The sequence below is a fragment of the Bos mutus genome, chromosome 27 (assembly GCF_027580195.1).
Source record: "Bos mutus isolate GX-2022 chromosome 27, NWIPB_WYAK_1.1, whole genome shotgun sequence".
Taxonomy (NCBI): domain Eukaryota; kingdom Metazoa; phylum Chordata; class Mammalia; order Artiodactyla; family Bovidae; genus Bos; species Bos mutus.
In genome coordinates, this window is record NC_091643.1 from 5383308 (window position 1) to 5397685 (window position 14378).

General features: G+C 35.3%; 1 protein-coding gene across 3 annotated transcripts in view; it reads right to left on the minus strand.

The window, feature by feature from the left end:
- TOP2B (DNA topoisomerase II beta) overlaps window positions 1-14378 on the minus strand; it is a 63276-nt gene that overhangs the window by 18445 nt on the left and 30453 nt on the right. For all 3 annotated transcript variants that reach the window (XM_070364219.1, XM_070364218.1, XM_070364217.1), the window contains exons 11-25: window positions 12747-12885; window positions 12274-12431; window positions 12003-12128; window positions 10747-10857; window positions 10560-10665; window positions 8274-8383; window positions 7586-7678; window positions 7375-7489; window positions 5696-5817; window positions 5350-5498; window positions 4352-4583; window positions 2694-2828; window positions 1895-2095; window positions 715-910; window positions 475-566 (exon numbers count right to left, since the gene is read on the minus strand). In XM_070364219.1, the coding sequence (XP_070220320.1) occupies window positions 475-566; window positions 715-910; window positions 1895-2095; window positions 2694-2828; window positions 4352-4583; window positions 5350-5498; window positions 5696-5817; window positions 7375-7489; window positions 7586-7678; window positions 8274-8383; window positions 10560-10665; window positions 10747-10857; window positions 12003-12128; window positions 12274-12431; window positions 12747-12885 (2085 nt within the window). The remainder of the gene's footprint in view (window positions 1-474; window positions 567-714; window positions 911-1894; window positions 2096-2693; window positions 2829-4351; window positions 4584-5349; window positions 5499-5695; window positions 5818-7374; window positions 7490-7585; window positions 7679-8273; window positions 8384-10559; window positions 10666-10746; window positions 10858-12002; window positions 12129-12273; window positions 12432-12746; window positions 12886-14378) is intronic.

Sequence of the window (14378 nt, forward strand, 5' to 3'; positions counted from 1 at the left end):
GGGCTCAATAAATACTGCTAAGTATTAACCATTCCCTCTCTCATATCCCCAGAGCACAGGAAAGCCAGATCGAGGGAGTGGTGACCCCACACAGTGACTGCAGACTGCCCGGGGGGGATCATTTACGCACGACCAGAGCAGTTCCCAGAGTGACTTGCACCACACACCACCACCACCACCGTCCTTTACCAGCAGCTCACAAAGAAGGCTGAGGAGACTGAGCTACCTCCTCAAACCTGGAGCCACAGTTGAGGCCCAGGCAGAGCCACACTGGCCATGAGCTTTGTGGTGGGTGTGCACTGCCAATTCCTGTACCATATCCGTTTCATGGATAAACAGAAGACTTCAGTCTCCAAACACACCACTCAGCACCGTTAGCAGTACTAAATTCAAAATTCAGGGGTTGGGTTTTTGGTTCGCTTTGGAAGTTGCTTTTAAAAGCTTCTCTGAATGTCTCATTCTGCAAATGATTACCTTTTCTTGTGCTTCTTTCCAGGCTTTCACTGGGTCAGATTCATAACCTCTCTGGACTAACATTTGAATCAAATCTTTCTTTGACCTATTCTCTATGTGAGGGAAAAATAAAGTTAGGATCAAGAAAAGAGATTCAATTTGTATTTGTTTATATTCTACTGATAAAAATGTCTTCTATTAATAAAGTTTTTTTTTTTTCCATTTTAATTAATGTTCAAATTTTTAAAGGTTGCATCTTACCTATAGTGATTTTCCCTTGTATCTTCTCTAAAATGAAACGGGCTTGATTATTAAGCTTAGTAGATTCTGCTCCCAACATTCCTACAAGCCACTCCTTTCGTAAACCATAATAGCTCAATCGTAAATCAAAGAATTCTTTCAAAATATCTTGCACAGTTTCATACTTCTTCAGACATCCCATATGATCAAAGAGTACCTATGCAAAACACAAAATTTTCAAAGATTATATAAATCTGTGTTGGTATTTTTAGCTTGTGTTATGTCCTACAGTATTTAAAATAACCATAATACACTTACATGAATACACACCACTCCTAAAAGCCAGAACCAAAATTATTCAGCACATTTCTGTGAATATTCCTTCGATAACTTTGAGAAATGGATAAAATTTCAATTCTCAAAACTATGAAAATATGTTACGTTGGAATAAATTTTTAAGATAGGACCTTAAAATAAGGTTCTTATTTAAAACTATATAAACTATGGCTATAAAACCACCTAATATTTTTTTCAAACTAAAAAGAAACACATTCTATCTGTAAGTTTTTAAATGTTAAAGTTCTCTCTTTCCTGTACATTCAGCAGATGTGCATTTGCCTCTCCTTTGATTTTTTGAAATGTGCTATAATTCACTCAAACTTCAACCTAGGAAGAAATCTTACTTCTCTATCCTTTTTATCCTTTTTCTATCAGTCATGGCACTTTTTCTCAGTCATTGTGCTATTGCTGGATTTTTTTTTCTTTTTTAAGTCTAAAAGCTAATTTGGAATGGAACGAGAATAATCATACATACTCACATTTATTTTCCTCCTCAATTATTTATAAGCTTAATAAAGCAGATTATAGTTACAAGAAGATGAGTACTTCATAATTAAAATGCTAATAGAGACAGACATAAGGCACACAGAAAGCCTGCAATAATCACACCCAGAACTTCAAGTCTGTGTGTCAAAGTATGTGTACCCTGTGTGTTCAAGCCCAGATGCAAAATGCAGAGCTGGGATTAAGAGTAGAGGATAATATTAGAGGAAAAGGAAAGTATCTCTAGATTCCTTAGCAAACATACAAGGGGAGAAGCATTCAGACTTACTACATTCACTTGTGTCATGAAGCCAGTTGCAAAAACCCCACTTACAAAATAAAAGAAAGGTTAAATTCATAGTAAATCTAGTTCACATACCATGGAATTACAAGTAAGAGTAGTTTGAAGTTTAAAAACTTTGTGCAATCCAGCAGCTTCTGCTTGTGCTAGCTTCTCTTCAGTCATTTTCACCACAAATTTCACAGTTGTATCAGTATGATATTCTTTATAATCAGAAATTAATGCTGGTGTTTTATCTGTTCCATTTAGCATAGGTTCTAAAACCTGTTCTTTGTATACCTACAAAAGATTAAAAAATAAGTAATTCTTTCATGACACACATTCATGTTCTTAAACTACAAGTCACACACTCTTTTAAAATTCTCAATTCCAGTCAGGAGAAAAAGGGGAAACCTCCAGCTCCACCATCTCCGGCCCAGCCACTGCAGTCAGCAACATGCGGGGATCTTAATGGAGAAAGAAGATGACAAGGGCACAGCTCTGATCTGCCCAAAGGGTGAAAAGAGGCTGAGAGTGCAAACAGGATGGCATCAGCTAGAACTGACGACTTGACACCCGCCTATACTGACTGACATGAATTTACGGACCACACTTGCAAGGGTTCCAAACATTATTCCTTACTCATTTCATATTCTACTCATTTCAGTGTAAGCAAGATAACAGTCTTTTGAAAAGTTAGCTTCAGTCATTCTACATTTAGATAAGTTAAAAAACATTTTAATTACAATTGAATATTCACAAGAATGTGTCAAAAATGCATGCAGGAATGTTTAAACACTCTATAGACTCAGGGCAAACAGAGATGGCATCCCATTCAAACCAGAACACGCTGTCTAATGCAACCGCCCTCCTCAGGCAGCTTGCATCTTGTACCAACCTGTGTCCAAGTTCTGACGGGGAGCTCGGTAATCTCCACCGTGTTTCTATCCACCACAAATATCTCACCACTGACTGCATACTGGTTTTGACCAAGTTCTTGGATCGTTCCTTTAAAGTTTTTGTAGTTTGGAAGCTGAAGAGAGAAATAAAAATCCCTTATGGGCCCAACTCCTCACCGAGTGCCACCTCTGAAGGCCCCCAGTCAGGAGCTCTTGCCAGCTCAGGTTCACACGACTGAACCCAAATTCCTCTCGTCCACAGCAGGCCCTCTCCACACAATCGCTCGGGCTTGAATTCACAGCTTCTGTTCTCAAAGGCCCAGCATTCCCTAACCTTGAAACCTTAGCGTCATCTTTCCTAGTCTTCCAAGAATACTACTTTTTGTCCCCAGTCTATTACCTAAATCCTTCCTTCTCCTGTAGATTAAAAATTCTCTAAATTCAGATTCCTCAGATGTTATGTTAGCTCTGCAGTCCAGAGCCAATGATCTGCCTTCCAGATCACTACTTATATGTCTCGAATATTTTGAATATTCTCACTGTCTTCTACCCAGCATGCCCTCACACCCTATATAACTACATGAGTCTCACTCAGCCCCTCAGGCAAATGACAAGGCCCTCCCCGCACCCCCCCCCCCGCCCCCGCTTCTCTGATCCCTATGTGTTACTATCACTATGCAGTCAGGTGCACAGCAGAGCACATTTCTCCTGGCACACTGAGCAACTACATGTCACTGTGAACCACATGCCCAGACGTCCTGCCTCGACAAAAGATTAACTTTTTGAAGACAGGGATCATAATATTTTATCTCACCACTTAGCACAGTATCATATATAGAAGATTATATATATGTGTATATATACATACACACATATGTAAATGTAAGAAACATATTAACTTAATACTCAATATATCTGAAATAATTAAAATAAAATGCAATAATCATTGTAAGTAATCTGATACTCCTGTTAGAAATATTTTAAAGTACTTTATTTAGAGGAAAAACAGATTTTAAATCACACTCAATCTAATTTTTTTAAATACAAAAATGAAATAAAACTTGGAGTGAAATACATAAAAATATTAAGCTTCTATATACATGGAGTATGTTTTCCTCTTTGCTTATGAATCTAGACGATTTTAAACCATGTAGAAGAGGGTAAAGCATGTCGAGAGGTTTTCCTTAGAGGGAGTTGGGGAAGAGCTGAACAATCAATGATGTGAGGAAAGGGGAAAAGTAAATATGGAGACATATTAAAATACCTGCAGTGTGTTTTTAAGTATCCTCATGACTCTCTAACATGATTTAGTTGCTGAAGAACAATAAAAAGTTGCATATAACTTTATCATATAAGCCTTATTCTTTATATAATTTAGATATTTGAAAGTCTGAAAAAAGCCTGAAATACTTTTACATTAAAATTTTAATAAACAGTTTCTCCCCATAAGCCTTATCTGCAGGCTTTTTGCAAACTTTATCTTTTACTGTAAGCACACATCAAGTTCTACACTAAGAAGGTCCTTACTGTCTAAAATATGTTCTAAAATGAAAATGGTTCCATTACTTTTCTAAAATTACTGACTTTGTAGTTCACACAATATCATTTGTTAAATACAAAAAAAAACCAATATAAGCAGTAAATTCTGCATCATTACCATGGGATGAGGATCCAGGCCATCGAGCATTCGCCTGACATTGTTCACAATCTCTCTGGCATCGTAGTTGGGCAGCTTACAAGCCCACCCTGTGCCAATACCCTCAGCACCATTTATTAAAACCATTGGAATTATGGGAATATACCACTCAGGCTCCACACGCTGATTATCATCATAAAGGAATTTAAGCAGGTTGTCATCCACAGCAGGAAAAAGCAGTCTTGCTAAAGTGCTAATGAAAGGAAAAAGAGAAACGTGCAGCAATGTCACAGTTTGAAAAAAAAAAAACTTTATATGTGATTACTTTACATGTCAGAAATCTTTTAAAATAATGCATTTAAAGTTTTTGGTTACAAGTACTTAATTTAAACTTAACAATAAAATTTACTTGACCTTATTACCAAATGTATTTCTCTCAGGCACAAAGCCAGAATAAAACAGCCCTGTTTTACTTAGATTACTTACTGACTAACCTGCCTAAATTCTTCATGTTGATATATAACCTGGTAAGGATTTCCTCTTATTCTGACTAAACCACAAAACCCACTTTCAGCCTAAATAGTTAGATCAGAAAAATCCTTACATTCATTAGGACTGGCTTCACCAATAATTCATAAAAACCGAGATGTGACCAAATACTTTGGAACATTCACCCTGAACATAACACTCAAGTTTCTCTCTCCATAGTTAAGTTAGTTAAGACGCTCAGTCGTGTCCGATTCTTTGCAACCCCATAGACTGTAGCCTATCAGGCTGTTCTGTCCATCCATGGGATTTTCCAGGCAAGAATACTGGAGTGGGTTGCCATTTCCTTCTCCAGGGGGATCTTCCCAACCCAGGGATTGAACCCAGGTCTCCCACATTGTAGGCAGATGCTTTTACCATCTGAGCCACCAGGGAATATGGCTCTCTCTCCATAGCTACACTTCTATTACACATTTTGTTAGTTCCAATAACCTTCAAATAGTACTTATGCCATTATATCTACAAATGATTACCTCAACATTGTGAAAATATAACGAGGGCTCGCAGCATCTTTGCCCCCGTGAAGTCGAGTTCCAAACTGACCAATAGGCTGAAGCAAGTTGATGTTGTTGCTCCCCACAAAGTTCTGAGCCAAGTTCACAATAGTCATCATCAATGCTTGCTGCAGAACAGACACAGAATACATTCACAAAGTTCCTCCATGAATCTCATTTTATTAAAACACAAATCCTCAATTCTTTAACATTTCCAAAGACCTCATAAAAGGAAAAACACTTGATTTTGCTGAATTATCCTATTATCATTCTTCATGCCAGTAAGTATAGCTCTCAATTAATTCCAGTCTCCATGCTTGCTTACTTCTCCATGATGATAAGCAGACATCTCAGCAACAGATCCAGCCAACTGTGCAACTTTCACTTCACGTTTATCATTCCTCTTGAAACAGGTAAATAAAACTTTTCGTTGACCTGGTTTAAAACCTGATTTTAAAAAGAAAAACCCTCTTTTAAAAATATTACTCAAGACTGAGTTGCAATGTTTCTTTTAGTGACAACAATGTTCTATATATTCAAGAGAAAAAGGCAAAGATATAGTCTGTTTACTAAAAATCACTAAAATTGCTGAGACTCTAACAAAATGAGTACCTACTAACATATTTTATATCATCTTAAGCTATTCTAAAAGTGAAGAACCAATTGAAAGACCCCTTCTAGTCTCAAAGAACTGCTGGGTGGCACCAAATTCCTTTCACAGGAGCTTTCAAACACTCATATTCCCAAAATGCCAGTTGTGATGAAAGTATCAGCAAGTCATCAAATAGCCTAAAAACTATTAGAATACCCTAAATCTGGAATGCTCTTATAAAGAAGAGATATGTTCTGGTAATTAAGAATGCAGGCTTTAGATTCTCACTAATCTGGATACTCGTCTCAACTTAGCCATGACTTTCTACAGCTTACTAAACCATTAAAGTCTCAGTGTCTTCTCAGTGTAACATAAATAATTACCTTAACAGGGTGACCATAAGGTTTACATGAGATAATATAAGCAAAGCACTATGCTTTCTGATCATTTTTCCTGCTCTAGACCAAGGAGCACAGTAATAAACTTTTCAGTATATACCAGCTATCATCATTACCATGGGCCCAGAGCACAAAGCAAAAGGATAATAAAATATGGTCACTTTTCTTGAGAATTTTATAATCTAATTGAGCAGGCAAAATTAACATAAGTAAAATAAGAGGCACACACTACTGGCATAGAAGTTGACAGCACCTGAGACCAAATTAGACTGCAACTTCTAACGAAGACTTCAGAGACCGGATGTGACCTAAAGCTAGAACTAGATAGATTATAGAACCATCTGTTTTAGCTGAAAAACCAAGGGACATAAAGATGAACTAATTTTTAAAAGTTATAAAATCAAAACGCTCTAGATAAAAGACTAAAATCTGCTCCAACTACTCAGTAGCAGTCTAATTTTTTTGTCATGTTACATAAGCTAAAGCATTAAATTTTGGGGACTGAGGTCTAGGGCCATACCACCTTGAATGAGATTTATCTTGTCTGATCTTGAAGACTAAGCAGGGTTGGGCCTGGTTAGTACTTGGATGGGAGGCTCTGGGTACTGAGGAGTAAAGGTGCTTTTAAAATTTGGTCTGATAAATACTCTGCTGCTGCTGCTGCTAAGTCATGTTAGTCATGTCCAACTCTGTGCGACCCCACAGACGGCAGCCCAACAGGCTCCTCTGTCCCTGGGAGAACTTATCAAAATCACATTTTACTTTTTATTTTAAAAAGTCTCCAATAACTTGGAGCTAAAACTTTAAAAATTTGCAAGCTATTAATATTTAGAAACTCAAAAAGGGCTTAAGATTCAAATTAAAGAATATAAAATATTTCAAAACTTCTAAAACATCTCAAAAGCAACTTTAGAATTTTAAAAATTATTATAAGGATGGGTTAAAATACATGAAATTAAAATACACTCAATAACACTCAAAAATGAAAAAGCGTCTTAAACATAAGCTACTTACCATCAACAAGAGATGGTATAGATCTTTCATTGTCTGAGTTTGAGAAGAGAATCAATTCCTTGTTGATAAAATCATTATAAGTCAAATGCTTGGTTGCTGTACCATATAAGAATTGCTAAGGGAAAAGTCACATAGCAATTATGTCATTATTACTCCATGGATTTTTAGCCTTTCTCTTTCTTCCCCCAGATCACAGCTCTTTATGACTAACCTCTGGTAAGCCATGTAACCTACGCTGTCTCCGATCTTCCATAAAGTTCGTTAACCATTCTTTTCTGTCATCGATCTTCTTCTTACTGAATGCCTGAAAAATTCCAGATAATTTAATACATTAAAAAAATTAATTTCACTATAGAATTAAAATTTATAAAAGCAAATAACTAATTATTAATTTCTGTGAAATTATAAAAGTCTTTTCCAACACACTTTTATCAAAAATACATTTGAATAGAGGTCTCTGAATTAAAGAACTATGAAAGCAGAGCATAATCTGAGGTGATGGGGAATGACACTAAGATTAACTAGGCTGGGCTTAGAATTAAAGAGAGACATCCCACAGCAAGCCAAGACTGGGAGGGAAGGATGGCAGACAGAGGGAAAGGGCATTGGGAGAGATTTCTTTTTTAATTTTTAATTGGAGTTTAATTGCTTTACAATGCTTTGTCGGTTTCTGGTGTACAACAGCATGAATCAGCCATAAGTACACAGATATGCCCTCCCTCTGGAGCCTCCCTCCCTCCCCCATCCCACCCCTCTGGTCATCACAGAGCACCAAACTGGGCTCCCTGTGCTCTACAGCAGTGAGCTACCTTACGCATGGTAGTATATGTATGTCAATGTGACTCTCAATTCATTCCCCACCCCTCTGTCTAGAGAGATTTCTTAATTAACTTTGTTACCAAGGTAATGGCAGCATCATCTTCAGGACCAGCATATCTAAATAAGATACGGTGCCTTTCCATATCAGCAAAATATTCCTTGGCTTCCTTAGCTGTACTGGTACCCAACCCTGCACAATTTTTAAAATGAAAGTAAAAATAAGCCAGACAGAAAGAAAAAGACAAATGCTATATGATCTCACTTATATGTGGAATCTAAAAAAACAAAAAGTCAAACTCATAGTAACACAGAGTAGAATAGTGGTTACCAGGGGCTGAGGGGAAAAGGGAAATAGATATCAGTCAAAAGTACAAACTTTCAGTTATGAAATGAATAAATTCTGGGGAATCTAATTACAGCACAACCCCTATAGTTAATAATACCATACTGCATATATGAAAATTACTTAGAATAGACATTAAATGTTCTCTCAAAAAAAAAAAAAGCTATAGAAATGATTAACAAAATCCAGAATGTAGGAAATGATACAGGACAAACTATCCAACTTTTTAAACAAATAAATTACATGGAAAACAAAAAAACAATGTAAGATTTAATAGACCTATCAACCAAATGCAGTGTGTGGGCTCTGTTTGGATCCTGATTCAAAAATATATACATATATAAATGAACATTTTTAATATAATCAGGAGAATTTTAACAGATTGAGTATTTAAGGTTATTAAAGAAAGGTATGATAATGGTATGATGGGCACCAAAAAATCCTTTTAGAAATACATATTAAAGGATTATAGAAATTAATTATATTATTAATGCCTGGAAGTTATTAGGTTGGTACAAAAGTAATTGAGGTTTTAGGCTATGAATTTTAAATCATTATAATTAGGCTCAAACACATTTTCATTAATCAAAATAGGAACCAGTACAATCAACACAATTTTGCCAACAAGAAATGCTCATTTATTCTTGTAGCATAAACACTGGCGCTTCAGGAATCAACAAGCTCTGAAGAGGCATTTCCTGCCTCCTGCTTGTGGTGGAAGCAGTTTCCTGCAAAAAGTTGTCGAGATGCTTGAAAAAGTGGTGGTTAATTGGTGAGAAGTCGGGTGAATGTGGTGGGTGAGGTAAAACTTCATAGCCCAATCTGTTCAACTTTTGAAGCGCTCGTTGCGTGACAATGGCTGAGCACTGTCCTGGAGAACTGGGCCCATTCTGTTGACCAATACCAGCTGCTGGCATTGCAGTTTTTGATGCATCTTATCGATTTGCTGAGCATACTTCTCAGATGTAATGGTTTTGCCAGGATTCAGAAAGCTATAATGAATCCAATGGACAGCAGACCACCAAACAATGACCATGTGTTTTTTTGGTGCAAGTCTGGCTTTGAGAAGTGCTTTGAAACTTCTTCTCAGACCAACTGCTGAGCTGATCGTCACTGGTTGTCATATAAAATCCACTTTTCATCACACGTCACAACCTGATCAAGAAATGGTTAGTTCTTATTGCATTGCACAAGAGAGGACAACTTCAAAATGATGATTTTTAAAATTTTTATTCAGCTCACGAGGCACGCACTTATCGAGCTTTGTTCACCTTTCCAATTTGCTTCTAATGCCAAATGACCATAGAATGGTCAATGTTGAGTTCTTCAGCAACTTCTTGTGTAGTTGTAAGAAAATCAGCTTAAGAGATGACTCTCAGTTGGTCACTGTCACCTTCTGAAGGCCGGCCACTGTGCTCCTCATCGTCAAGGCTCTCGTCTCCTTGAACCACACCTGCACTGCATGTTTGTTAGTAGTTCCTGGGCCTGATGTGTTGTTGACGTTACAAGGTGTCGCCACGGCTTTACAACCCATTTGAACTTGAATAAGAAAACTGCTCAAATTTGCTTTTTGTCTAACATTTCCACAGTCCAAAATAAATATATAATAACAAGTAATAAGTCATTAACAAAAAGAACATATAGCAAGAAATGCACAGTAAAATGATGTATAATATAACCACATTTATTTAAGAATGTATTCCAATATCAAATGACAAAGTTCAGCAAAGGAAAACTGCAATTACTTGTGCACCAATCTAATATTTCAAACTAATGGGGAGGTGATGAGAAGAGTTCAGATGAAACAAGATTGTTCATGAAATGATGACACTTAAGTACATGGGAAACCCATTAAACTACTCTACTTACATAAAATTTTCCATAATAACTCTTTAAAAATCAGCGATAGTTGTTTTTGAAAGCTATAAGAGATAAACTTTCAAAATACTTTATAATGCTCTCTTAACAGGAAATTTATGTCAATAGTTAAGTTCACAAAATTTAAGTGTTTTAGAATACAGACCTTTGTAGTATTTTATTTTCCAGGCTTTCTGGTTTTCTATATGTTTTTTCCACTCATCAAATTCAGGAATACTGTAGAAGGAAAGTTCCTGCTTATTTTTGCTAGCCTTAAATGAATAATAAAAAAAATTAGTTTTTCTGCTACTATTTAAGACCATTGTATAAAAGTATATTAATGTAAATAGTACCTTTACAATAGGGGTAATGAACTCTTCAAGAAAACCATGCTTCAAAAGTGATGGCCAATTGTGATGGATGAAATTAATAAGCAGGCCTTTTATGTGAGAACCATCTTGATCCTAAATAAGTATCAGTAAAGAGTGTCATGATAATTTAATGAAATGTAATTACTTTATATAATCAAATTTTTAAATATATGAATGCAGCAATGAGGCAAAATTACATTCAAACTTTAGAACTGCACTGTATAAAACAGAAGACATTATTCTTTGGATGATTAAAGAATTTCTTTCTTAAAATTCAAATAAAGAATATAGCTATGTGATAAACTGAATCTTTCTGTCACTATAAAACATACTACCATTATCTTTTTTATAGTTTTCCCAGACTTCACTAGAAGACAGAAATACAAGAAACACAGTTATAATGCCACTTTGCTGAAAGAAGAAATCTATGGAATACAAGTACTCACAAGTCTTCTCTTAACATAAAAACTGATAAATTTCTGCCTAAAATTACACAGCAGCTTCTCAGTTGAAGATTTACCTACAAATGCTTTCAGTTAGAGTACATGAGACACAAGCAGTTGGATGGATACGAAACTCTTCAATTTTATGTGTATGCTTAGTCACTCAGTCATGTCCAACTCTGCAACCCCATGAACTGTAGCCCACCAGGCTCCTCTGCCCATGGGTATTCTCCAGGCAAGAATACTGGAATGGAATACTGGAAGGTCTCCCAGGGGATATTCCCAACCCAGGGATTGAACTCAGGTCTCCCACACTGCAGGCGGATTCTTTACCATCTGAGCCACCAGGGAAGCATATGAAACTCTTCAGTTTTCTAGCTCTTGCCTAATTACTGCCATTTTACTATTCAAATCCTCCTAGCTTTTTGTGCACCCCAAATTATGCTATCATAAACAAATATCAGCCATTTTCCTATTGATTAACCTTTCCTGCTTATAAATTTCACCATTTCCTTCCTGTTTACAGGCAAGCTTCAACGTCATAATACTATAGTGTGTTCTCTTTCCATATTTACTGAATTTAAAAACATTTTAAAATAACTAACCAAAAAGGTGGGTACCATAAATTAGATAATGTAAAATGTACTTCACACAAACCCTGCCATTAAACAATATTTTTCCCCTGTGAAGTATAATCATTTTCAATTTACTATCTTGGAACAAATCTTATGAAACAAATATCCAAAGGACATTCTGAAAAAGAGATGTTTTATTATGTGGCAACTTTTAACCAACCTGATCAGTCATAATCATAATCTTTCCATAGCGTAAAGTTTTCAGAGATTCTGCATCATCATAACTTTTCTTATATTGTAGACCAACTATTTTAATAATATTGTTTATTTCTGCATTTTCCATGATCTGTGCAAAAATGAAAAGAATTGAAGTATTTTAAAGTGTCAAAATATAAGAAAGATGAGTCAGAATTGACACATAAAAACACACCAATTTTAGTTAAAGTAATAAACTGTCATATACACATGTGGGTACATATGCAGATACACACCTGTTTGTGAGAAGCTTCCCGCACGTTAAGAATCTTTCCCCTGAGGGGAAAGACCCCATATCTGTCCCTCCCAATGACGCCTAATCCAGACACGGCCAGGGACTTGGCAGAGTCTCCTTCTGTCAGGATCAGTGTGCACTCCAGGGAATGTTTGCCACCTAAGAGAAATGAGTAATGATATATACTCCAAATTTCCCAATTTTACCAATGAAAAACATGAAACCAAAAAGTTAACAATCACAATGATAATAAAACATTATAAAGAGTCATCTTATATTATGCTCAGTATAACGTAAAAATGAAGTATATTTTATTGAAGTTTTATCCCCCCCAAATTGTAATATGTGTGTGACAATTTTAGTGAAATTTATCCTCTGAAAATAAAATCCTATATATGTGGAAAATTAAAACCGTCTATAACTGAATAAAAACTTAAATCAAAATCTAAAAACCAAACAAAAACTGAATCTTACCAGCATCATTAGCATCATCCAATTTGGGAATACCTTTGATTTTACTGTACTTTACTGATGAACACTTCTTGTTCAGCTGTGTCTGAGCCTTAAATTTCACCCAGTTCAGGATACTTTCTACAATGCCACAGTTAGAGGCCTAAAAATCAAAGAAGCAAGCAAGAAGTTCACACACTTAGCTAAAATTAATGTAATACTTGGAATCTGGGCAGTTGTAAGGCAAAATGATAATAATAATGATATATGCTGTCAAATTATTCTAATTACAGTAAATTAATTCAGGCAGCTATTCACCATGACCTATTAGACTGAAAGGTAAACACATGAGAAAAAGGCAACTTTACCACATATGAAAAAAATTTTATTAGAATAAACTCCATAAGAAATATACACAGCTTTTGTTACAAGTTAGTTTTGTTAAAATGAACACAGTAAAGGCTGATCCACCTATGAATTTACTACCTGGGCAATTATAGACACTGACATTTATGATATCCTTCAATACAAAAACATGAATCTGGAATTCACTATGACAAAAAAATATTAACATGAAGGGAATATCAGGATAAACTCAAAAACTTATGAATAGTCCTTATTTTTTAAAGAGCTTGGTAATAAGGATTCTAACATTATACGTGTGTGTCATTCTGCAGTGAGTTAACGGGTGATAAGATGTCAAACTTTACTCCCCGAAAAAGTAAAGCATCTCCAAGTTTGAGTTATTTATTTTTCATCAACCTGGGTAGTTTGATTTTAGGTGTATGAAAGAGTTTTCTGGAATGTTTCAAATATAAAAAGAAATGAACTATGTTATCAAATCTAAACTTCCTTTGCCAAAAATGAAAAAGTATAAAAACGAAAATCAAATTACTTTATAAAAAGAACAACTGTTAAGAGGGCAGAAATTTGGGAAATGATTAGCATTGGGTCATCGGTATTCAGAATTCATTATGATCAGACCCAAAATTACTATTCTATAGGCCTTTAGCTAAACCTAAAAATCAACTTTTGTTTTTGTTTGTTAGACCCTACCTTTGAAATTCCAATACCAAAATTTGATAAATGTTATCTCTATTGCAATATTACATAATATTCCTCCAAAAAACTATAAACTTTCAAAGAGGAGGGGCTGTAATCTATTCATCTTTACATTCCCAGGGCAAACATAAGGCATTTAATATATGTTTGGTGGCATTGGTGAATAGGAGAATTGAGGCAAATCTTATACAGAAAAGACTATAAAAAATTATTAGCAGCCACAGCTCAGTTATAAATCTAAGATTTATTATTTATATTATCATCTTGTTTCAGAAAGGTTAAGGCAGCCTAAATAAATATGTGCTAAGTAAAATGAAGAAAAATATATACAATACGGTAAATTTTATGTTAGGCATATGTTACCATAATTTTTTTTTTAAGTTACATCTACAAAATCAGTAGATGAATTTGAAAGGAATGGAAAAGATGAAGACAGGAGTCCTGTGAGGACCTGTATATTTTTTAGATGCAAAACTGGCTTTTTAAAGACCAATGCAAACTGAAAACATAATTAGTTACATGATTCCCTACTTTAAAGTTTGGCAAAATAATCAACTGTTTTATGAAACAGTGTCTATCTAAACTTTGAAGTTT